Source organism: Notolepis coatsorum (assembly GCF_963971535.1).
Source record: "Notolepis coatsorum genome assembly, chromosome: 17".
NCBI classification, from domain to species: domain Eukaryota; kingdom Metazoa; phylum Chordata; class Actinopteri; order Aulopiformes; family Paralepididae; genus Notolepis; species Notolepis coatsorum.
This window is the reverse complement of record NC_140181.1, coordinates 64703567-64730416: the sequence shown is the minus strand read 5'-3', so window position 1 is coordinate 64730416 and position 26850 is coordinate 64703567. Positions and strand designations below refer to the sequence as shown.

Genomic DNA, 26850 nt, shown 5'->3' with positions numbered 1-26850 from the left:
TGCATTTACAGTAGATTCACCTTTAAAAAGAACCATAGATTGTTTTTAACACTAAAGTAATTTTTTGTTTTACACTAATGTAATTTTAGCTATCTTAATTGTTACAGTAGTTTCATTATGCATTGTGTGTACTGACTTTTAATAATTTTGTTTTTGCAATAGTGATTGTTTTTGTATGTTTTTTTGTGTGTGGACCCCAGGAAGACTAGCTGGTTGCTATCGCACCAGCTAATGGGGATCCCTAATAAAATCAAAATCTATACTAATATGTCTAATGTCCTTGCACTCAATACTGCAGCACCCAAGTTTCAGCACTGTTTGATGATCATTGTTACTCAGCTGAAAGAGTTGTACTCTTCCTGCTGACTTGTCGTACAGAACTTGTAAGTCGCTTTGGAGAAAAGAGTCAGCTAAATTACAATTACAACAGATGTAAAATTGTGTTTACCACATGCAATCACATTGGTGCAGTCTAGTTTTTTTCAATTCAGCATAAAAAATAATCGACAAGTCTTGGTCAGCAAAGACCAAACTGACCCATTAATCTACTAAGGAAGCAGCCTGAGTGTCGGTTATCTAGTATTGTACATAGAATGATGAGTTGAGTGCATAATGGCAAAGACGGACAATTTTTTTTTTAATACTAAGCAGTTTTTCTTTTTATTCTTAGTTTGATCTCAGGTGCCTGGAGAGTACATAACAGCAATATGAGTAGACGACCAAACTCAAAATTGAGTGAAATACAAACCCTTTCAACCCAAAAGCTCCAATACCTACAGTGATATAGTCTATGACAGTCTATTATTACACAATTTGTACATGTTGCAACTGACGAGAGGATGCATCGCAGGGCTTCTAAAAATAATACAAAACATCCCCTAATCCTTTAAGGATCATTGATCTGTGGAAGCAAGGACATAATACACTTAGTGGAGCCTGTTACAGTGTTACTTGGTAATAAAAAAGAAAACTAAACAAAATGAACAAACAAGTAATAAATAGTGTGTATATATATATATACATACAGCCTATAGACAGAGACCTGAGGAACTCATCTCACAGGTTCACCATCAGGCTTCTTAAGAGTACCAGTATTTCATCCCCTATATGTGGGTGTGTAGTAGTAGCCACACCTGAGTGAATATGAAGTCTGCCACAAGTCCAAAGGTTGTCCTCAGTCATGAAATGGATTCTATGTACCACTAACAAGAGTTAGCCTGTTAATCTAATCTGCACATTATCTCAACATAATACAGTGCTCAATAGCCTATCGATGCCCAGTTGTTTCCGGTGTCAAGAAGACACTAGCCTGAAAACTGGCATATGAAAAGGCAAATGTTTATTTAGTGTTGTAGTCTTTAAATGGTTAAGTATTCAGCGAAGAGTTGCACCACGTCCAGAATGTCTTAGATTAACTCGTTAGAGGCCCAAGCAGAGAAGCTCCTGGAACCCTATTGTATTTGAAAGGATTATTGTTTTTTCCCCGCTAAAAGTGCGTGCAGCTCATAAACCATAGGTTTGGCAGGCGGGTTCCTACGACCCTCCACTACTCAGACAAGGCCATGCACCCATGTCTGCCAGATGGTTGCGCTACAATAACATCACACTTAAAAGGCCATAACTCCCACACCTTGGGTCCAACTGCCAAAAAGTTGATACAAAAAATCAACATATATGCAGGTGAACGTGGTCCTCTAGAACCACCCATGTCTATCATACTGAATTGCCACGAAACTGTTTTTTTCCTAAGGCTTTTTCAATTGTCAATCAACACCAAAGTTGTCAGACAACATAAGGAGCTTGAGATACAAACTCAAAAAAGTATAAATTTTTTATATTAATAAACGGTATGGCCACTATCAACCAATGAACTTCGACAAAACGCTTCCCTTAGCACAAAATTGGCCATAAGTCATCAATATGTCATACAATCATCACGATATTCATTTGATATGTTGAGTGAATGTATATGATCATGAGGACAAAATCATTTTAAAATCGCTCCATAGGGGGCACAATAGTGCCAGAAAATGGGTACTAAAACAGCATTCCTATACATGACAATTTACAAAACGGTGCATACAGGTCCAGTCCTATGCCACATTAGGCATCCCCAAATATGGAGCCAATAGTGCTGATGGTGGCGCTATAGCAGCCACCTAAATCTCAACTCTTTTAAAATTCATTAAAAATCCATATTATGTGCGATAGGTCTGTCATCTTCTGAGGTTGTCCTCCAGAATGAGATGAAACTTTCATATGCTGGTACCTATGGAAAATGATGAAGTCTGTCACTATTCTTCAAAATATGCTAAATCAATTAACATCTATATCTCCAAGTCTTCACATTTTTTGTTTTGCCAAATGTTTGATCAAACTTCACCAAAATATTTGACAATACACCGGAGTGTACCTCAGCAGAAGTTTGTCTGATTTACTTTCAGAATCTTATCACCAACAATTAAATTGTTGGGGAAAATACGGACACAAATACACGAGTCTGGCACATGTGATGTCATTGCCTCAAGTTATAAAAAGGTGTGTAAAACCTAATCTTTCCAGTGGTGAAGCTAGTAAATCACCTCCTCTGGGGATAGGTTGCTGGTTCCAGTCCCAATTGGTGTCCAATTCAAACTTGCCAACCATGTGGCAATTTATGTGGCAAAAGTCATAGACCACCTTTGATAAGAATTTGTCCAAATAATTTCTTTCACCGACTCCCTAAAATTATTAAAATGTGAGAAGACTCATGACAAAACATGTCCTCAATTTCTCACAGTGTAAGTCACCTCACCTGAGGATACAAAGGTCATTCAAGTCCCAGGGTGAGCAGGTCCTCCTTCTGAACACTAGCAATTTTATCTTGCCTACTTTTCAAGTTCTCAGATTTAATCCAAATGATATTAAGAACTATCAGCATTGACAGACGTCCATAATCAGAAACTTCAGGGTTCATTTGGACGACAAGAAATTAGTGCACAATGCATGAAAGCATATCTAAAATTGCTGGTTCGATCCCTCAGGCCGGCAGAAAAACACCCATCAACAAATTAATTATCAATGGTCTTCATGGAATTTACTTTGTTTAGGCAACGTTTCTTCTCCGATAAAGAAATGTAATTCCATTGTTAAAGGTGCTATAGATAATAGTCAGACGCTAGATGGCGCACTAGAGCACCAGCATGTAATTTATCCAAATAGGTGCATTCCACGTGGGTAAATGGGAAGTAGAGCGGGGATACATGCAGTAACATGTAAACAACATTCAGTTTGGACCCGCCAAATTCATTAATCAATAATTATTATAATTTCTAAAAAGCTCTGTGGATATATTATTATTATTTTTAAATGATTACTCTATATAAAACCTTTTATTTTTATCTATAGCACCTTTAAAAGTCTTATTGTGTCACTGAAAGAGAGACCAGCCACAAGTAACTAGCCTCTAGGCTTTGTTTTCCACTGGTGTTACCAATGCTCTTGATTTCTTCTTGCAATCAATGCAGCTGCCTCTTCTAACTTAGCCAATCAGTTAGCACAATATGCTTACAATAAGGACAAATTAATTAGCACCAAATGCTAATCCACTTGTATGCTATGCTAATATGCTAACATTTGAAGCCATACAAATACTGGATCTACTTTACATAGGACATTCTACACTGGCAAGTTAACATGTAGATTTTTTAAATCCATCAATCCCTTTTCCTCTAGCGCCACCATCAGGCCAAACAGAGAACAAGATATCTTGAAAAGTAATGGTTGGATTACCATAAAATCTGCTGTGAATATTCATGGGCCCTAGAGGAACAACCCTATTGATCTTAGTCATCCCTCTCTAGCGCCATCATCAGGCCAAACCGACAACAAGATATCTTGACCTTTCCTCTCCTGGCAGCATAATGCCACAATGCCCAATGGCATAGTGCTTAATGCCTAAATGCATAATGTCCGACCCCCAATGCATAATACCATAATGCTTAGTGTCATAATGATCAATGCCATATTGCTTATGCTTCAGTGCCCCATATGCCAAATGCTGCAATGGCCATGTGCGGCTATATTTCCGATTAGTGTTGTTGCCATTTTGCCGATGGACACAGTGTTGGGTGATGATGAACACAGTGTTGGGTGGTGATGGACCAAGCTGGGTGGTTCTTTGGAACTTGGTCACATCTCCCTCCTCACCAGTCCAAGAAGGTCTTCACCCCAGTCTCTGGGCTCAAAGTCTGAAACACAGAAACACTGTATGACAGCTAACCAGCTTTTACACAATGAGACATGGACAGTCAGTTCTATTTCATTCTGGCCTCCGCTCAGCGTCAGTCTGCACTGACTTCACTTCGTGCACGAGCACTGAATAAAGAATTCCACAATGTACCTTTACATACCAACATTCGTCTGGCCACACCCCTATCCGCTTACCTTCATAAGCAGGTATGTGGTCACCTACTCGCCTCCTTCTTCACTTTCACCACAAGGAAATGCCTTTGGTAGATACCCACACTTGACGAGGTTGTTAGTTGAAGAAAGTTGATACGTGTTTACATTTTTTCTTGCTTTTTTCTCCTCTCATATTTCAAAAGAAAAAAGCTAAGTCATAATGTCTACCTCGGAGGGTCGCGCTCGCAACGCCACTCTTCACCAGCGGTTCTCCATTGCCGCCTCTGTCGTGCGTCTTGGAGCGGGGTTGAGGCCTCTCTCGTGGTCGGCAGCCACGCCCGGTAGGCGTCCGATGGGTAATTTGCCTCTCCAAGGAGCTGGTGCACCAGTGCCGTCTCCTGTGCGATGGCCTGGTTCCGGCTCTGGTTCCTCTGCTTCCGGGGAGTCGTCCACTGTTGGGCGGCCGGCGCCTTTGGTTGCGGGGGATTTGAGACGCAAACTTTTTGCGTCAGCTCGCTCCCGTCGCAAGATGGTGGCTTGCAGACACGAACGGCCTGGTTTTGGTGAGTTGCTGGAGCCGGATGAGGATGAGTCTGTCTCTACATGGCCGATGGAAACAGAGGACTACATGATAGAGGCGGACGGGTTCTTGTTTGAAGGCCCGGTGGAGACATGTCTCCCGCCCGTCCAGGTAACACTGGAGGGGGGTGAGATGTCTCCTTGGGGTTCCTCATCCGCAGATGTTGGGTTAGAACCTCTGACTCGGCGGCGGGATGCCCTGCTATCAGCCACATCAGAATGTGGCTCCTTAACCAGTAGTCTGCTGCATGTGAGGGACGCGGGCTCGGAGGGGGAAAGTATGCAGGGGGAACTGCGTGCTTTGTTCCCCGAGCTCATGGCGGCGGCGGCAGTCGCAAACGGCGTGCCGCTGCCGCAGCCACTGCCTGTTCCTGTCCCTGACGATCTCATAGGTCATCTATGGCAACGTCGCCCGGTGAGAGGGGTGGACGTTGTCTACCCATTTTTCCCTTCAATGGCGGCCTACGTCCGTCAGGGACAGGTGGTCTCCCACATCATGGGCCTTACTCCCGCCTACGTGCAAGTCACGCGGGTGGTGGGTTTGGTAGACGGCATGAAGGAGGGCGTGCCACGGCTTGATAGGCCGATGGCGGCACTCCTTTGTCCTGAGGTGGTGTGGGAGCCGTTACGGAAGCCGGTTCCCCAAGGGAAATCGGCGAGGCGGTTGGCGTTTGAGCGACCAGTCATTTATCTCCGGGACACAATCTCTAGCTGCCACTTCCAACATCGCGCAGCTGGCGAGATTCATGTCCGGGATATTGACAGGCGGCACAGAGCTGACTGATTTACAACATGATCAGCCCGCCCAGTCGGCAGGAGCCATCCTGCATCTGATTCAGCCGCAGGCTATAGCCGCTGGGAAAGTGCGCGCCCTGGCCACTCTGATCCAGCGCCACCTTTGGCTGGAGCAGGCGCGTGTGCCGGAGAAGAAGAGGACTCCACTTCTGACGGCACCCCTCTCCGAGGCTGGACTATTCGGGTCGGCACTGCAGCTGATGACCTCAACCTGCAGGGAGATGCAGGAGGAGCGCTCCGTGCTCCAGCCTCATTTCCCCCCGGCCGATGTTGCCGGTGGAGTCAGACGGCCGCCGCGTCGTCGAGGTTCCTCTGCCGTGGCCGCCGCTGCTACCACCGCCACTGCTGGACCTTCGGCGAAGAAGGCCAGGAGGAGAGAGGGCGCCTCCGCCACTGCAGCCGGCCCATCTACGCCCGGAGGTGACGGTAGGGATCGTCGAGACCAGCCGCCGATCGTTTACCGTCCCTCCGGGGCTCCACGGGGTGGAAAACCCCGAGCGGCTTGTGGCAGGCGTCGCTAAAGTTCATTGACTTTTTCCCTCTGTGGTCCCCCCCTGTTCCCTTCCCGGCCCCACTATGATTTTGTTGAAAAATAAAGAGTCCCTCCTAAGGAGGGACTGTATTTTTTGTTAACAAACTGTGTTTATTCACCAAACATATGATGGGGATGCAACGTGTGAATCTTTTGCTAGTATGGGTTTGATAGGAGGGCTAGACGTTACTTTCATGTTAAAGCTTAAGCAAGGCCTGCAGCCTACACTCGGTTGAAAAAGGGTTTTTTCTGCCTCAACCTGAATCTTCACATAAAGGTAGAGGTTAGTTGTGTGCTCTGTTGCTTAAACAGTGATATTGAGCTGCAACACTATTGTGTTGGTTTGCAGTAATGCTCGTATGAAAACGTATCACGGCTCAGCCGCTCTCTCTCTCTCTTAGATACGGGTGTCGGGTTCACACATACACAACTTGGCCTTGCTATGAACCCTGTTCACAGATGTGTCTGTGGCTAGCGTGCATTGAATTAGCTTGCGCTATTCATTGGGATTGCTACTGAAGGTATCATATGGCTGTTGTTGTCATATGCGAGGGTTGGGCTTGCGAGGGGGTACCGGATAAACCCCTCCTTCCCTCTTCTGATTGGTCAGGTGGTCAGGGGGTTTCTGGTAGGCTTGGGCGGTATGACTTTTTTCATACCGTTATACCTTGATTGCCTAACACCGCGGTGCACGGTATATGACGGTATGACTTTTATTCATCAGCGGGAGGGGGGGGGGGGGGGGCAACCCAACCCGAGTTACCAAGTAAACAAATCATCGTCAGCTCTCAGAATGGTAGTCCCGCACCGGTAGAAGCCTGCACCGTTTTAGCGTTAGCATCTAGCCATGGCAGACTATTTGATTCCTTAAGGGCTAGAAATTGCCTGGGTTTTGGTATGCTCCCGAAATGCTCCCGTTGTTTGGCTACTTCTATGTGCAGTGAAAACTACTCGAATGCTTTATAACCTAGTCATTGATTTAGTTCAGGGTAATCTAAGATTAGCCGCAGAGCTAACGCTACTTAACGTGAGCTAACGCTAGTTATTCAAGCTCAGTAGCTCACAGAGAGATAAACAGCTGACAGTACAGGACGGTACAAATACAATAAAAAGGCGGTGGGGGCTGTTGTGTAAACCTTGTAGGCCTACTCTTTAGTTCACATATAATAAGAGACGGATTATTTGCTTGCTCCACCAGTGCACCACTCGACAACAACACGTCACCAACTCTCGTCACAACGCTTTACGGTATTTTCACAGCACTGTCGCAACATTACCGTAAAACGTGAACACCGTTGTGACCCACTCGCTCCACTAGAGCGGTCTCGCCCTCTGCTGGCGCATGTGTGCACTACACTCTGTGTGCACTACACTCAAAACTCTGTTTCATTGTTATAGAAACTGAAGCGCATCTGTGATTTTGACGGTGACGGACGGTATTGAATCAATACCGTCGGTATCTCTAAATACCCCGGTATACCTTAATACCGTCATACCGCCCAAGCCTAGTTTCTGGGACTCTCTTTTCATTCGGTCAGGGTCAAGCTGTTAGGCAGCTTGGCACGGGGGGGGGGGGGGAGGGTTTCCCAGACTCTGCACCTATCACAGGCGTTGAGTCTTGGGTTTCCCCCAGTCATAGCAAAGTCACTAGGCACGTTTCTATTGGACGACGGCTTCCGTGAGTTTAGACCCGTATGTACATTTACATTTACATTTAGTCATTTAGCTGACGCTTTTATCCAAAGCGACTTACAAGTTCTGTGCGACAAGACAGCAAGAAGGGTATAACTCTATCAGCTGAGTAACAATGTTCATCAAAGTGTTGCGTGTTACAGTGTAGGTTAGTTTATTAGGACAAGTGCATGACATTAAGGTTAGTCGGGGTTAGATTTTTTTTTTTTTTTTTTTTTTTTTTTTATCATTTCAGATAATGGTTGAAGAAGTGAGTCTTTAGTCGACGGCGAAAGATTGGACGGGATTCGGCTGTCCTAACTGGGATGGGTAGTTCATTCCACCATTGTGGGGCAAGGACTGAGAATAGGCGGCTTCTCTTTGATGGTATGTAGGGTCTGTTGTTGTCAAGTTGTCGGGGCAGAGCGTAGGAACTTACTGTTCTACTACGCTCGATATACGTGTAACTTGAGTCGGTTGGTCACATGACTCAATGTTACCGTGACTTTTCAATCTATGGCTCACGTGGGAAGTCTCTGAGGAGTTCCGTTTCTCCTCTGTGGTGAGGGTGGCAGGATGTAAAAATGTAAAAAAAAAAAGACCCTCGGCTGCGTCACGTGGGATTCATGTCAGTCTGTGTTTCTTTCTTTTTTAATAAAAAAAAAGAGTGGAGAATATGAAGCACGACAACCTTCTTGTCGTTCTCCCAGGCGCCTTGAAGGATCAATGTGTGGTCTGGTTAGACTGTCCGTTGATATGTTTTGGGTCCCGACGCATACATAGTGCTGGCTCGGGGTGTTTCTGTTAAGAATCATGCGGGAGGCTAGTACGCCTTGGTTGCTTGTTATTAAAACAGCGTTTTTATAGGGCAACTGGGATGGGGGATTTTTTCCTGTTACTGGGTCTCGACGGATTCTTGTTCATATCTGGGGGATGTTAACGGAATAGATCAGAACATAGGTAGAGGGGTCTCAAGCACTTGGGGTGGGCCACTGAGCGTGGTATAAATAGGACCGTCTGGGTGGAGCCCTCTTTTCATGTTTTAGATCAACACGCATACCTGCCCCCTCTCCTGGAGTGGGCATGTCGGCGTGGTTAGGACACGGGACTGGCTCTGGTCGCGCTGGTCCAGGTCAGTTAACCCGTTGTCCGCCGGGGATGCAGATCTGCTGTTCTGGTACCCTGAGGGACTTGTGCTTTTTTCGGGGGGGAAAATGCCGGGTCGGCCCGGGTGTCACGGGGTTAGGAGTTATGGAGACCCTTTGTTGGGTACACGTTGTACCTGGCACTATTATAAGGGGCTGGTTCTCCTTTCTTTCGCTCCTCTCTCACGCATGGCGAAGAGGGGGCTGTTGGGGTGGTCTTCTGGACCTCCTCTGGTAACCCTGTGTGCTTCCCCAGCCGCCGGGCCCGGTCCGAAGTAATGTTTCGTTGAAACCGTAGGCCTGGGATAACCCCTTTTTTCTTGAGGGGTTATAGGAACAACCACCGTATGTGACCAAGAGGGTGGTTGATTCCCTGGTGTGTTGGAGCAGAGTCAACTCCCGGGTTACCCGGTTGAGTGTGCCCCTGCACGCTCATGACGTCTGCCAATCGTGTCAGCCTTCTCTGCCTCGAACCCTCTGGGTGGTTTTGTTTTGATGGGAGGCTTTATCATGGTGCGCAACAACGCCAGCATACGCCCCTTCCGCCGGGGTGCTGTTTCAGTTGACCCCTTTGGCGCCTGTCTCGTCCGCAGTGCTCCAGGCTCGGGTCTACAGCCTGCTGCCTGGTTTCCCCGGTGCGCTGCCTGCTTCCGTTGGTTAACCTTTTGAATGCTTTACGGCCATGCTGACTGCCTGTGTTGCAGGGTCAGTGTGCCAGGCGGTGTACTATTGGGGGGAAAGGGCCCGCTCTTGGAGGGGCCCTGTCCGAATACGCTGGCCATGTGGGGGGGCGGTGTCACTAAGTGACCGCCTGGTGGGGTCTTGATGCCTGGCGTCATTGACCTCTCCGGGCCCCCCTTTTTCCAGGGGATCCAGTCCCTTCAGTGGGTCTGGGTCTTCCTTCGCGCTCTGCTGCTACGGCCTTGCCACAGGGTTGAGTTTGCTCTTGACCCCGTGATTTTGGGGGCAGTAACGAGGGTTGTTCCTTCCGTTCGTTCGTTCCCTGGTGGCATGCGGGTTGTGCGTAGTCGTGGGGTCAAGCCACGATCTGCTCACCCTGTGCCTTGAGTTGCTTGAGTTCCTCTTCGCACGGTCGGATCAGTCTCCCTCCCGTCCTCCAATAGGGAGGGTATCCCTCCATTATGGAGGGTCGGGGGGCTCGGTCCTCCCCGGTCTGATGGTTGTGGGGGGCCTCAGCGGGGTACATTTGTCGAGCTTCTGGCTTCCGCTCAGCTCCTCTTGTGCAGACTGACGCTGAGCAGAGGCCAGAATGAAATAGAACGTAAGGTTATGTATATAACCAAGTTCTATGAATTCTGGTGACGCTCAGCGTCAGGACGGCGCTGCGGCCCTTGATCTCGCCTTGTGGTTAAAGTTTGGGAAGGAGGCGAGTAGGTGACCACACACCTGCTTATGAAGGTAAGCGGATAGGGGTGTGGCCAGACGAATGTTGGTATGTAAAGGTGCATTGTGGAATTTTTTATTCAGTGCTCGTGCACGAAGTGAAGTCAGTGCAGACTGACGCTGAGCGTCACCAGAATTCATAGAACTTGGTTATATACATAACCTTACGTTTTGCCTTGTCAAATATCAAGAGGACATACATTAGGGCTGAGCAATATGGCCAAAATCATTGATATATATATGTTTTACTTATCATTGACAGTGTAACAATATTTTCCAATACAAACAATGTGACGCGTTTTTATCATGGTGCAGCTTTCGTTCAAAACGCAGAATTCTCATTCAGTATCACAAATGCTTTATAACACTGCCAGGATGATAATTCTTTTTTTTACCGTTTAAAAAAACAAACCAAACATCTTCGATGACGATATTGTTTTGATCCACTTTTTCTCCCCATTTTCTATTTTTCTCCCATCCCAATTTCATATATCCAATTCTTCCCTCGCCTCTCTTGAACGTTGCTAGACTACGCTTCCCACAGGTCGGTTGTAGTGAGGACAGAAGCCTTGCATCACGTGTCCCCTCCGGTACACGAGGAGGCAGCCTGTCGCATCTTTTCACCGCAGCAGCTCGAACTCTGTGGCGAGGAGTAACGCGTGGGAGGCTCACGCTGCCCCAGTCACTTCCTGCTTCCGTCGCACCGGCATCACCAAACCGACCTGTAGGAGTCGCTGTCCACAACGTCAAATCCCCACCCACCGGCTTTCCCACCCTCGAACACTTGCCAATTGTGTTAGTATGAACGACCGGCCAGCCGGTAGCAACGCCGAGAGCTGGGCTCGAACCCAGCGTCTCCTGCATTAGAGGCGAGCACCTTGCCCACTGCGCCAATCAGCCGCCCCCGATGACGATATTGTGAAGAAAAATGCATACATACAACATACATCATTGTTCTAGTACCAAGACAATCCATACCTTTAGGCGCCTCCAATTTTGGCTGCATATTCAGTCAAATCTTATTTATTGATAAGGCGACATAAGTGTTGTCCACACCTGCAGACAAAAGCACAGCTGTTAATTTATGAATTCTTCCAAATTAATACAAGTGTGGATTAAAGGGATACTACACCCTTTTTGAGAAGCCAATCTGATTAGTCACAAACTAGGAATAATTTCAGTACATCCAAAAAGCACATACACAGTATAAGTAATTTCCTCCTTTTCTTTTTCACTAGAAGTTGAAATGATTAGCATTTGTTGGCCATGCTAGTGGAATAGGGGACCCAAATAATAATAATCATTAAAAAAAATCTTTAAAAAAATAAAATCACAGCTATCACAAACTAGCTTCCCAAATGTTAACGATGCAGAAATTCCCCAGAATGACACGTGATTTTTCAGAGAAATGGTTTTGGTCCACATTGACTTCCACTACCGTTGCCAACAACCTCTTCTAATATCTGAATGCACATTCCGATATTTTGTCCTTAGCTGACGCTTTTACACAAATTGTCTACAACAAGTCAGCAGGAGGGGGTACTGGTGTCAAGTCCTTTTTCGAATGGACTGCAATAACTCCCAGTTTGTGTGACAACCCAAAACTAGCCTTTAAAAATGAGTGGAGTATCCCTTTTACAGTCCTCGGATGAGAAGAAGGTTGGGAAGGCTGACGTATAAAACGCAAGACATACAGGTTCTGGTCTCTCTCTCCAGTTCAGATGGCTTCTTTTCCCTTTTGCACAGCACCCTGGCCACTATGATGATGATGACGACGGCCACAACGAACGTCAGGCTGGACACCAGCCAGCTGATCACCATGGGGCTGAGCACCGGGTCTGGGTCTGAGGGACGAGAGGACAGCAGAAATCAGTCACGCTTCGCTGGGCACAGCCATCTGGTTTGCATGGATGGATTTGAATCAAGTATTTCATCCTTAAAAAAAAGAAGAGGAATGGCACTGTGGACGATAACAGGATTTGTCTTCTCCTAGGACTCGTTTCCTCCTAGAACTTGTCTCCTCCCCTCTCCCCAAACCCCCAGTTTTATTGTGTCCTGTACCCACCCCCCCTCTCCTGTCTATAAAGAGGATTTCTCCAGGGAAATCGCTCTTCTTCCAGATTCCAATAGCTAGTTGTTTGGTGAGAGTCATTCAAGCCATATATCGGTTTTGGTATTTTCATTCCGAGTTAATAAATTGTATTAACCGGATCCACCGACTGAGTAAGTTATTACGGCTTTAATCGGCCACATTCATTCACAGCACCCGTTTTAAGAATTCACATAATATGGAGGCTAAGTGGCGCAGTGGGCAAGGCGCTCACCACTAACGCAGGAGATGCTGGGTTCGAGCCCAGCTCTCTGCGTTGCTTCCGGCTTGGCTGGTCGTTCATACTAATACAATTGGCAGTATTAGGGGGTGGGAAAGCCGGTGGGTGGGGATCGGACGTTGTGGACAGCGACTCCTACAGGTCGGTTGGTGCGCCTGTACAGCAGAATCAGGAAGCAACGGGGGCAGCGTGAGCCTCCCACGCGCTACTCCTCGCCGCTGAGAGATTGCGCTGTACAGGTGAAAAGATGCAACAGCTGCCTCCTCATGTGCCGGAGGGGACACGTGATGCAAGGCTTGGTCCACATTGCAGCCGACCAGTGGGAGGCATAGTCCAGCAACGTTCGAGACAGGGGAGGGTAGAATTGGATAATACAAAAATTGGGATGAGAGAAAAATAGAAAATGGGGAGAAAAAGTAGGTAAAAAAAAATTCACATATGTTCATCTTGTGCCCCGGGACAGTTCAGTCAGCACTTGTGAGCATGAATCACTCTCTCCTGAAACTAACAGCAGGACTGTAAAGGAATGTGAATCCCTACCCACATTCAAAACCGCTCTTAAAGAGCACCTACGGGAGGCTGCAATTTGAAACTGGCCACCGTAAATGTCCAAACCCCCCCACCCCCTCCGAATAGACAGTCTCCTCCCCACCGCATGTATATATTCTCTCCCCACCGTATGTATATTTCTCTCCCACCCACCCACCCCCTCCTAATGTACAGTCTCCTCCCCACCCCACCGTATGTATATATATATACCATCGTTTCGGCCCGGGAGAGTGGGGTTTTGTGTGTTGTGGGGTAGATGAGCGGGGGGTGGGGTTCTTTGGGACATGGAAGGTTAACGGGCTTGGCTTGGTTGGGGGGGGGGGGGGGGGGGGGTCCCCTGCCCTCTCCTCTACTGGCCCAATCAATTCAAGGGACCCGTGTCACTGGGGCCCGGCTCCGTGTATAGCGGTCCTGGGATATGGGCGAGTCCCATCTCCCGGGGTGGATGGCGGGAGGGGGGGGTCCCTCTTATGGGGGTCTGGGCTGCTGAACACAGCCTTAGCATAGGGATTCAAGGGACCCATGTCAGTGTACTGTCATATGTTTGATGTTGTATGTCTAAATGTCAATACAAATTTAAGTTTAAAAAAAGAAACTAACAGCAACAGAATTCGAGGAATGTCTGATCACTAAGTGTGTCTGACTCTTACCAACTAAACTGCACGGACTATAAGTTATGACGTATATCATGCCAGTTAGGGTACCTTATGTATACGGCACCCGTGTATACTGTAAACTGTATACTTCTAAGTGTTGCCCATATTTATTGTAACGTATAATATAACTGATGGGACATACAGACCCTCATCTGCACCTTTGATTACACAGTTTACTTGCTTATATTCAGAGTTAATTATATTGTTTACACCGCATATTTTTATCTTTACTATAGTTTTAGTCCCCCATGTTGCTATGACGCCCACATTTCCCCAAGCCCAAGGGGATAAATAAAGGAATATCTTATCTTAGAAATCAGAGAATGTAACTGGGATGTGAAATCTGGGGCTGCTTCACAGACAATGAATGGGGCTCAGAATTTGAGGCCATAAAATGTTTGTGAGCTCTTACACCGAAATGAGGGTTTGATTCTGATTCAGCCAATGCTAGAATATAAACCTAATTTAGGTGTAAGAGCTCACAAAAACATTTCAGAGCATAGTCAATTGTCTATGGAGCAACCCCCTGATTTTACATCCCAGCTACATCACTGACTGGAGGGTTCCCTCTCTGACATCTAGCTTTAGGAGAGATTGACGTGTGTTAAATACTGACTGAACCGTCCTGGGGCATAGGAAGAAGATAATGTTAATTATTGAAATGAGTGGCATTCCCCTTTAATCACAATTAGGAAAAGTCTCTTGTAAAGCTGTAGGATTTGATCATTGGTAGGTCTATTTCAATGCCAAATCAATAATAATAACAATGAACTGTAATTCTAGCCATAGAAAGCAATCATTGTTACAGGGAAATGTTTGGGTAGGTTTTCTACACAAGTTTTAAGTACTTTCTGGTGGACTGAGAGAGAACGAGAAGAGAACGCACCATTCCTGATGGGGAGAGCGTCAGATTGGGCTACTGTGGTGGTGTTGCTCATATTTTAGTAGCCTACCAGAACTACAATGCACTGTTTGAAAAAGCCTGTAGCACCTGTAAAAAGGCAATGCAACATTTTTTTACGCATGCATCCAATGTCATTCTTACCTTAATAGGAATTGACACCAGAGTTCTCATTCTTTAGATATTGGAATATATCGAATATATATTATTGAAATATTTTGTATCCTTTTTGCGTCTACTGATCAGTGGTGAAAACATATCAAACAATTCCACAGCAATTCATAATTTGTCATGGAAATACATAGAAACAGATGAAATATGGACAGTGTTCAAACAAGGACTTATGGTGGATCAATATGAAACATATTTACATAATTTATTTATTATAATAAAATAACAGATCTGGAGATTTCTAAACAATTCAAGTGTCAGTTTTAACCTCCTTGACGTTAAAAGCTGGCCAACCCATCTGGCTAATATTTTTTGCTAATACTATTTGACCCAGGTCTGGTAAACACCAACCTAAGAATGATTCAGTGTCTAGATCATCAGATTTTCAATTAGCAGTAAAGGCCAGTTGTAGGATTACTGTGTTTAATCTCTGTGTTTCTTTCAACCACACGATTTTTTGGTCACTAGTCACTACGATGATGGTATTGACCGAAAAGATATGGAGATGCCATGATATTACCATCGGTATCATGGTTTAAATTAGATTATAACATGGTATTATACGAAATACTTAACTTTTACCATGGTAAATTATTTATATAACGGCTGGTACAATCAATCTACCATGAGACTTTTTCACACGGGTTAACACAACCATTTGATGAGGCCAGACACCACACTACCATTTATCACTTACAAAGAACACTCTTATTAATATGATCCACATTCACCTCTGATGGAGATCGGCAGGGGCTGGCTCTCCCTGGACACGAAGGTGCGGCCACCCAGCTGGACTCGGTACAGGCAGTAGTAGTAGCCCTCGTTGGAACTCTGGGCGCTGGGGAAGGTGAACGTGACGGAGGGGGTGAGGGCTGGCAGTGACTGGCGCACGGTGCCGTTGGAGCGGATGAGGCGCAGTTGGAAGGAGCCCCCGGGGTACTGCTGCCGGGTGGAGCAGGTGATGTTGAAGCCGTGGCCCTTGAGGATGGTGCCGACCGGGGCCTCGATGGACGTGTTGTACCAGTGTTGGGGAGTGAGGAGCTCCACTGGGTTCAGACAGGATATTAAGAACAGGGAGTGCAGATGTTAAGTTTGTTATCCATTTCATCAAGAGTTTGAAAAACTCATTGTGCATATGAAAGTTCTGGATATGTGAAAATGTTTCTGCAAAATGAGTGTGGATCCACTATTCTATTAACTTTTGATTTAGGGCTACTCCATTATGGAAAAAAATCATAATCACGATTATTTTGATTGATATTGAAATCACGATTACTCATTGATTCGAGAACATCATATATGACGACTGAATTTGTTTTACCTTTCTTCTCTACCAAAGGCTGCCTTTCTGTCATCTTCTACAAGTTACCAAAGACATTTCAAAATAACTGGAAAAACGTGCCGTGGCTCCCTCCTCCCTCTCAACACGAGCTGAAACTACCGTTTAGGCTTGGGGGGGGGGAGGGGCAGAACACACCGCTGTGAAGGAAGGGTGCGCTGCATTTACAACATAAGACAAAATGAGAGCAACACAGCATGCGGCACAATAATAGTTTTATCTTGATTATCTTCAAAATTGAAATTAAAACGTGAGTAATCGCCCCCAGCCCTATTTTGATTTTAATTTGAAATAGAATTGCAATTGAATTAAAGTAGGCATGCAGGGTCTACGCCAGGGGTGGCCAACCCGCGGCTTGAGAGCCGCATGCAGCTCTTTGCCTGTCAATGTGCGGCTCTTCCATCCATAAAAAAATAATAATAATAAAAAAAAAAAAAAAAAATTTAACTTTTTTTCACTCATTCCATAAGGACGTAGAATAAACATTTAATTATTTTTTTTTAATGGTCCATTTGCATGTTCTTGGTATCTGAATCTAGGGAGATATATGGATCAGTGTCAGAAATAGTGTGTCTGTTACTAGGCTTGAGTAAATTGTAATGAACCAAAGGAGAATATCAATTCTATTTAAAAAAAAATTATAATCTTTGACTGTGAATAACGCCATGCTAAAATTTACCAGACCTGAAAAATCTAAGCAAATGAATAAAGGGAAGATGATTAAACAGAAGGTTTTGTAGATGCAGTACTGAATTCTGCCATCTTTTTTATAATGTAAATTTCTCCACCATTTTTCATCGTATTGCAACACAATTTTTTGCAAGACGTTCACAGAAAGGTAGAGAAACTAACTGCGTTCCGTTTTATGGCAATAACGTTCAGGTTTGTGGGAGATAATCCCAAAAAATAAGAGAAATAAAAAAGTAAATCCAGAAGTCAGATGATTGACAGGGGCTGGTGTGAGCTGGGTAGGGTAGTTTTTCGAAATTCGAAAGCCCTGAGTCTCTTCCTTCAAAAGACTACACTCACTTTTGGCTGTGCCACTTCCTCCTGTCAATATGCGCCGGTTTCCGACTCATTGCCCTGAGATTTCTATAATCTTATATTTCACTAATAACAGTTAAAATAATTGGTAAACAAACGTAATGCTGAAAATATACACTTTTACTGTATATCTCGGGCTTAAGAGGTTAACCCTGTGAGGCCCAAATTAAAAAGACATTAGCAACTTCAGAGGGTGGGACATATAAACACATTTACTATCAAATAGCATTGTGAGGCTGAACAACAATTTCCAGAAAAAAAAAGATTCTGCCCTTTACTGGAATACGCAAAAAACTGTAATTTTTCGGCCTATTTAGATTCTCGATAGTATATGTGTACTTATGCACGCTAGAGAAGCGGGCTGAAAAATCGATTATCTTATTTCCTGATCAGCACACACATACACATATAGGGCCCACATTGATATATCTGTGAAAAAAGCTCCGATTACCCCAAGACTGGTAAAATAGATTCCTTACCTCAGATCAGATGTTCTCCAAAAAGATTATTCCAATTCCTGATCGCCATTCTAAATATCGATCGCGTTTATTGATCCAACGCTGGGTGCTCGAAACACATATTCCACGCTGTTCTGAGGGACCACCAAAGACTGCAATCGGCTCGGATTACATGCCTGACAAGTAAAATGTGGATTCCAGATTTTCTTTTCCCCATGCACTTTCATTCAGTCCAATCCAATGGGTGCATTATCATCCGGGACACTATAGGGGGCGGTATTTTACCTGTTCGAGCTCAGAGAGAGTCCCAGTGGTAACGTGAGGCTAGATTGATGAAAAGAAAATCGCTAATAAAAAGATAACGATTAATAACGAGATTTCTCGTCGTTGGCACTCAAAATGTTAATATTAGAGGTGCAGCGATTCAGAAATCTCACGATTCAATTGCTATTCCTGGGGTCACAATTCAATAAAAATAAATTGATTCTCTATTAATAATATTCTTAATTCAATACATGTATAGATTTGATTCTAGATTAATAATAGATTCTAGATTTAGCTATTTTGAGTTACTTTTCCCATTTGTATGGGGGCCCATTAAATGTACTGCAAGCGATATTCTTTTTTTATAATGAGTAGGACCTGCTGTCTCTGTGAAAATATTATAGGCAGTCTATGGTTTGTAGGTTGCCGTTTTGGCTCAATATTAGTCAGATTGGGCTATGATAAAAATGATATGAGGAGCCAGTAGGGGGAATATCTAACGCAGAGACAGACACACACCCACAGAGAGAGAGAGAGAGAGAGAGAGAGGGGTGGTCGGAGAGTGGAGAGAGGCAGATAAAAGGGAGGGAGGGAGACAGAGCAAGGTGTTCGAGAGATACAGGAGAGAGAGAGATGATCAGAGAGAGTAAGGGAGGGCATTGTATATGGTGGTCAGCAAAAACAAAGCTGCAAATGTATATGGAAAATGCCCATAGATATAGCGGCCTGTGTGAGCATGCTTGGTGGTTATAGGTATAAATTATCATATATAGTAGTTATAGGTATAGATTATCTTATCATATAGTGGTTATTACATTACAGATATTCAAACAGTCCCTTGAACAATCCTGGCGGCCGGTGTGTTAAAACGAGCCGCACCGTTGCTTTGATCAGACTAATTCATTGTTGCCATGAACATGGGCATCATGCTTTTTCTTGAACTCGGGTGCAATGCACATTGTGCATACTAGGAGGCTACGATATTCCATTCACTACTGTACATCCGCAGATCGATAGAGCTTGCTGCCCTTTGAAGTAAATGTTATAATAATTACAGTGCCCCCATTTTTCATCAATACATTATGATATGTTAAACTGGAAATAATGTGTTTGCGAGTTTTGTGTTTCGGTTTTAGCCCGAGTAGAGCTGATGCTGGCAGAACCGACGGAGCCGTGGAGACAGGACGGTGTCTGTACGATGACTCACCTGCAGTGGGACAGGACAGTGACTGTGTGATGATGACTCACCTACAGTGATGTTGATGGAGTTGCTGGGCGGGGAGCTGAGCAGCTGCGACGGCGAGCTGCCCTTGATCCTGTACAGACAGCTGTAGCTGCCCTGGTGCGATGTCTCCAGGTCGGACAGGACCAGCTCCACCTGGGTCTGGCTCTGGTCCACCCTCTGGGTCACCAGCGGCGTGGCCACGCCCTGCTTGTACAGGTGGAAGTCACTGAGGTGGTGACCCAGGAGCACCGTGCAGCTGAAGCGAACGGCCTCCCCGGCAGAGAACACGGCGTACGGAGACAGTAGAGAGAGTGTGGGCATCAAAAGGGTCCCTGGAGATCAACACAGGTTGAACAGAGAATAAGTACAGTCCAATACAATATATTTTTAGTTTATTAATGATTAGCGATTACTCAATCGCAACCTTCATTAACTATCAGATTTGGAAAGGGTTTTGCCCTTTTAAACGTTCAAATTAAAAACATTTAGCTAAAATATGTTTTGCAAACCCTACCAAGTGTACTGCATTCACCTTATCTTTTTTAACTATATTTTACCTCGTGAGTCAATTGAGGGGGACCCTCATTTTCAATGACGCAGAGGGTACATGATGGCATCATAATTACAAAACCTTCAATCATTCAGTAAACAGTAATACACAAGCATTCGTACAATCAATATCCATATAGTAGCAAATTAATGAGACAATGGGTTGAATGAGACAGTAGTTCAAGGAAAGCAATTACAAGTTGTCAATGGTCCGTTATTGATTAAAAACTAAAGCACCCAAGTGAGACAAGAATACTACATTTTAGATCAGTTTGCAAGAGATTCCATGATACCACTGCATCAACACACAAACTGTCCCAAGTTCAGTCCAAGCATAGGGTGCCTGAAGAACCAGACAGTCACTGAAGCACGTTGCACGCGGACCAGTATTCCAGTGCGACATAGAGCAGATATACGGTGGTCATTTACAGAGTAGGGCTTTATAAATATACAGGGAGAAATGGTTACAGTGCCTGTTCATTAATGAAGACCAATCGACCTTACCACACTCCGGCAAAACACACGCTTATAGGGATGGCTTGGACAACTGACCCCGCCCGCCCGTTCATGTGCAATGCCCAATAACGTCGGAGACAGGATCGCTGTGGATAACTGGAATGGCAATCAGATAATTTTTTTTGCATTACTGTGGCCGTCTTAAATACTTCAAAGCTTCGTTCGATGGCACAAGCTTCGAACATAAAAAGAAATCGAAGTTTAAAAAAAAATTGCCTCAAATCTTGCGCCTCCATTCCAATGAAACAAAAGTAAGCGGCGCCTTCCCGCCTCCATTCCAATTAAACGAAAGTAAGCTGCGCCTCGACTCCACCTCTCTACAACAAGCACGTGGAGATTATCTGTGTTGAAAACAACAAGGACATGTGCAGCAGACATGTCGACGAAGAAGTCATCAGACGTGTGGTTACACTTTAAAATATGCAAAGACAATGCCCAAAAAGCCGAGGGCCAGATATGCCAGAAAAAAATGGCATATCACAACTCTACAACAACTTTGTCAAATCACCTAAAAAACGTAAGTATCGTTGTACACGACGGCGACGCCACACAAAACATTAATAAGGCTATGCCTATGCTGCTATGACTAATGTGTTACCAAGTTGACTAATTTAATTGTAATCATCTGCTTTTGTAGGTGCATTGTCTGATATAATTATAAATTATAAATTAAATATAATATAATAGTTTGCTTGATAGACGAAGGTTGCAACATAATTATGTAATGTCATGTCGTTGGCTGTGAGAGCAGCCCCACTGCACCCAGGTAGCGCAGCCGAGTGAAACCTTGTTGGCTGCGTCACAGTCACGAAAGGGGCTACTTAATTAATTAATCCAATCCACTTTATTTATAGAGCACATTTAAAAACAACAAAGTTTACCAAAGTGCTGTACAAGTCCCACAACATAAGATCAAAAAAATCTGTTTTTTTGCACGTTGACTGGAAGCAACTCACTGACAATCGACAGCGTTAGACCCATATATAAAATATAGGTTTAGCTCTACAAACTACAACTACGTTTACATGGGGTTAATGGACGGCAAGGCCAGATGCACTTCCCGGAAGGGGCGTGGCACTCAATGTGTTAAACTAAGATAATGGACATTGTACTACAGCAGTGGTCACCAACCCGTCGATCTTTGAGACTGTCCCTGTAGATCTTTCCATGAAATTTTTTTTTTTTTTTTTTTTTTTTAATAGATCTTACCCTGAGAGTCCACATTACAGTTCTACTTTTGTTTTGATGTGAAAAGTGATGCTGCACTTAGCACTGACTGAGAAAGTACACATACAGTTCTACTTTTGTTTTGATGTGAAAATGATGCTGCACTTAGCACTGACTGCACTTAGCACTGACTGCACTTAGCACTGACTGAGAAAGTACACATTACAGTTCTACTTTTGTTTTGATGTGAAAAGTGATACTGCACTTAGCACTGACTGAGAAAGTATACATTACAGTTCTACTTTATAAAATTCTAATTGTAAATATGTTTGTCAATGTTAATAATATGAGAAAGTCCACATTACAGTTCTACTTTTGTTTTGATGTGAAAAGTGATGCTGCATAAGATGACTGCACTTAGCACTGACTGAGAAAGTACATAATAGTTCTACTTTGACGTTTTAATGTTGGACCAAAGCATTGCATGTAATTAGAATACAGGCAAATAAAAGTAATTTAGTTTAAAGTACAATCTTGGCTGTCTTTTTCTCTCAACGCTTCAATAGGTAGATCTTGCCTTCACCAAAAAAAAAAGTGATCTTGGGCTTAAAAAGGTTGGTGACCACTGTACTACAGTATTGTGGGAAATATTTTCAGGCTTGAGAATGTTCAGTTGACTTTGTGCTTATTTTATAGAATAGAATAAAATAGAAATCCTTTATTCATCCCGAGGGAAATGTGGCACTACAAATCGCTCACAGTAAACATTTAGGTAAACAAAACAAAAGTCATGAATAGGAATAACAATAAGCCTAAGAATAAAATACAGGATATACATTTCCTATGTTATAATTCTAATATAAAATATACAGTAAAAATATAGAGTAGGTACCGGTATGTCGATTTAAAATTAAAGTAAAAGTAAAAGTCCAGGAAGATAGTACTGTCACCCTGTGCTCAGTGATGCAGTGAGGCACAGGGATGCATTATAAAGTCTGATGGCTGTCGGAATTAAGGACTACCTGTGCCGTTCAGTGCTACATCTTGGGAGTCTTAGTCTAGCACTGAACATGCTCCTTGTGTCAGCCAAGTCTGTGTATAGTGGGTGGGAGGGGTTGTCCCCAGTGTTGCAGTGGCAAATTGACAGTAGGTCAAACGCTCCACGCGCATGCACAGTTTTTTTTGGCACAGATTTTTTTTTTTTGCCTTGAAATAGAGAAGCTGAAAAAGGTAGCAGCGTATGAAACTTTTGTATCACAAACAGTACTGTATTTGCAAATCTGGTATATGTCATAAATGTATAGATGTAGCAGTACTGTCTATCTGTATGTCGTGTATGTCATATATGTTATGATGAATTGAAAATGGGGGACCCTGATGTAAACAAGACGAAAGTCTTTCTCTGGTCTGCATCCCCTTAACAATTGTATGTATTTAGCTGTACTGTACCCATTCTGCAATCTGTTAATAAAGTTTTCAATCAATCGATCAATCAATCAATCAATCCCGCAGTGCAATACTCCAATTCAGCCATTGGGTGGGACGGTCATGTGACCCAAATCAGCCAATGGAAGCGAGGGTCCTAGAGTGTTGGTGCTCTCGTCCTGCAGCTGGATACTATTGCCTCACAGCGCGGCCGTCAGCGCGCGGCCCAGAGAGCGCCGCTGGCTCTGCGGCTCTGCAGCTGCATGCTTCTCCGGGAGTCCGGTTGGATAATGCCATGTAAAAAGTCGCATGCCTGACATATCGGCATGTAACTCGAGAACCGAGGCACGGATTTTGGCGATCCAGATGGCATTCGAACGGCAACGAATAGCGCTTTATTCAGTAATTTATATCTTCGGCGAAAAATGCAGCCCCGAGCCTTCAGATGCTCGCAAAGGGCCGTGAAACTGAAACTGAAAAACAGTGAAACCCCGGACATTTCGATGAATTAATAAACCCCCCCCCGGACGTGAAAAGAGGACATGTCCGGGCAAAAGAGGACGTTTGGTCAGCCTACTCTACCTGTGCTTTTGTTATGTAAAAACGGTGGCCGCGGCCCGGGCCGAGCCGGTACTTAGTTACAACGAATGGGAACAGCGGATTTTTGTGTGCGTGACTGCGCGTACACGCGGGAACATTTCCGTGCGCGATTGCGCGTACTTCAGCCTCAGTGAGCGAGGTATAACGCCGTTATACCGAGTTATACCAGCACTGCAACACTGGTTGTCCCTGATGGCATAGAGCTTAGCAAGGCTCCTCCTCTCCGCCACCACCGCTAGAGAGTCCCGCTCCACCCCTACCACATTACTGGCCTTCCTGACCAGCTTATCCAGCCTGTTTGCATCCCCCGCTCTCTGTCCGCTGCCCAGGCAGGTCACAGCGTACCCGCCATCACCGACTCGTAGAACATCCTCAACATCGTTCCTTGTACAGACGTTGAAGGATCTCAGCCTTCTGAGGAAGTAGAGTCGGCTCTGGCCCTTCTTGTAGAGTACCTCTGCGTGTTTTGACCCGTTCAGTTTATTGTCGATGTGTACACCGAGGTATTTGTAATCCTCAACCGTGTCCACATTGACTCCCCTGATGGAAACGGGAGTCACAGATGCACTCCTCCACCTCCTTCCCTGGTCACATTTAGCTTCAGGTGGTTTTTAATCGCACCATGTGACAAAGTCCACCACCAGTGCCGGGTATTCCTCCTCATCACCGTCCTTATCCCACTATCGCAGAGTCATCAGAAAACTTCTGAAGGTGGCAGGACTCTTGACAGATAGTGGAAGTCGTTGGTGTAGATGGTGAATAGGAAGGGAGAGAGGACTGTCCCCTGCGGGGCCCCGGTGTTGCTGACCAGTCTGTCTGACACACAGCTCTGTAGGCGCACATACTATGGTCTTCCCGTCAGATAGTCAACAACCCAGGACACCAGGGGGGCCTCTACCTGCATCGCCTCCAACTTCTCACCCAGCATCCCAGGCCGTATGGTATCAAAAGCACTGGAGAAGTAAAAAAAAACATGACTCACAGTGCTCACCGGCTTGTCTAGTTGAGTGTAGGCTCGGTTCAGCAGGTATGACAGCATCCTCTACCCTCACTTCGGGGCTGGTAGGCGAACTGGAGTGGGTCTAGGTGGGGTTTAATCGCCGGGCGATTTACCTATATTTATATTTACCTTATTTAATTGGGGACATTGATTAAAACAGTTATTAGGTATAATCATTATCGATATAGAATATAGAGTGTGAATTATGACATGTTGTGAGTCTGTTCAGGCCTCTTCCTAGTCCAGTGGCGTCTGTGTCAAGGCCAGGGCACATGTGCATTTTAGTTATCTCTGGGCCGAGCTAAAAGACACTTTGGCCAAAAACACATAGGCTATGCATTTTAATCTAGGTTTGGTGGGAAAATGCACAGATGCCGTGTTTGGGATTGGCCACCGGCCATACGCCTATGGACAGAGCAGAGTATAATATTGAGGGCTAGGGCATTAGCTCTGGACTCTCTCTCACTCTCTTTCTGGACTCTCTTTCTGGCTACTCTAGTCTCTTTCTCCTTACGTCTTTCGTCTTTCTGCCTTTCTCGGCTTCTATCTTTAATCTCTCGTATTCTCCATCTATTCTCTTATTTTCTACTATACTTCTCTCTCTCTCCTTCCTGGTTATTCTTTCGTCATATTCCGCTGTCATGTTATAACTACTTATTAGTATGTCTGTTGTGAAGTGTTCCATGGACCACCCCATGTAAATATGATGGTCTTGATCTTTTCAATAAATACAAGACATTGTTTGAACTCCTATTCTGTGTGTAATGATTTATATTATTGTTTTAACCCTGAGTAAATGTGTCCAAAAATCACCCACAGTACTCACACATATTAATAGTCAAGTATCTAATCCAGTAGTAGCAATAGCATAACCTGTAGCATAACCAATAATGTGTAGCACATATGATGTGACGACTGCATGTTACCAGGTCTCTCTTGTGTCTATTATGTGTGCATGCATCTGCGTTTGATGCATGCTTTTTGGGCCATTATCCAGAAACGTTTATTGGATCAACACAGTAGATAAAAGTCATTAACCGTTCCCATGGGAGGTGATTGAACAGAGAACAGACTCTCACCTGAGCATTTCACCCCCGCGTCGTTCCCGTGGGTGCAGGGGGAGTCACTGTGGAGGACACTGGCGCAGCGAGCGAGGCTCGCCTCGTGTCCGGAGCACTGGACGTGCCGCAGCCAGATCTCCCCGCTGCCGCGACCAAACGCCGCACCGTGGATGGCGGATTCAGCCAAGCCACAGCCCAGCTCCAGGCACACCACGTCGGCCTCCCTCAGGTCCCAGCCGCGGTCACACACTGTCCCCCACTGGTTGTGGTGAAGTACCTCCACCCTCCCGGAACACTTGCTGTCCCCGTCCACCAGTCTGGTGCGTCTACCATCTGCAGATCAGACGTGATAAGCTCTCAGAGGTGAGACAAAAGAGAACTTACTGAGGGACACGGTGTCTGATTTGGCAAATACAACAGGAGCTTCAAGCTTACCAAAAGCATTAACGTTAACTCCACCCCATGGGACGAAACAGCAGCCTGTAAGGGTTAATGTGCACGTTTATTATAATAGATACAATAGCTTACTAATATCAGTGGTGGCGTTTGAAATAATAGACTACTAGAGGTAGCCAGGCTGGATATCATTTAGAATGAGTCTCAAATGCGTTCAAATGTAACGCTAACAACGAGTAGCAACAAGTAACTTCGCGTTAGCATGTGCTACTACTACTACTACCTAGCAAAACAACAGACTTAAGTTAGCTAAGTAAAGAAAATCACCCAGCAAGATGTAGTTACCTAGAAAATAATAGACGTGGAGGATCTTCAGCATCTTTCACCCTTCCATCAGACCGGACGTGAAGGATGCCGATGCAGATAACGATGCTGACAGCCGTCGTCCAATGTAGCAGGTTTCTCACTCACGTTATGTTCACGTTACCAAACAACTCGTTTAGCTTATATCTGCTAACGTAGCCAACAGTTATCTATCGAGCCAGCCAACATGGACAGCCAAGCTTCAGTCTTAGCATTGTCAAGAATGAAAAGTCACTCTAAATCACAAGCAGATAGTACTACTAAGTTACAATAGTTAAGAGATCGAGCCATCGGATGTTCGTGGAACTGTCGTCGTCTACATATAGA

The 26850-nt window shown here is 44.9% G+C and overlaps 1 protein-coding gene across 1 annotated transcript; it reads right to left on the bottom strand.

Moving 5' to 3' along the window:
- Positions 1-653: 653 nt before the first annotated feature.
- On the bottom strand, positions 654-26850 carry LOC311243495 (uncharacterized protein). The gene is made up of 8 exons (XM_084332731.1): positions 26506-26850; positions 26200-26244; positions 25783-26097; positions 19470-19778; positions 15848-16162; positions 12204-12353; positions 11488-11565; positions 654-4229 (listed from the first exon to the last, which is right to left on the bottom strand). Exons 1-7 carry the CDS (start codon positions 26537-26539, stop codon positions 11522-11524), a joined length of 1212 nt encoding a protein of 403 aa, XP_084188857.1. The 5' UTR covers positions 26540-26850; the 3' UTR covers positions 654-4229; positions 11488-11521.

Bases quoted from the DNA above. Each gene is read 5' to 3' on its own strand.
- LOC311243495 (XM_084332731.1), bottom strand. From the start codon at position 26,539: ATGCTGAAGATCCTCCACGTCTATTATTTTCTAG. The intron at 16,163-19,469 runs GTGAGTCATCAT...GTCTGAACCCAG, and splicing joins CTCCATCAACATCACTGTAG to TGGAGCTCCTCACTCCCCAA. The intron at 12,354-15,847 runs GTGAATGTGGAT...CTCGTCCCTCAG, and splicing joins CCTGCCGATCTCCATCAGAG to ACCCAGACCCGGTGCTCAGC.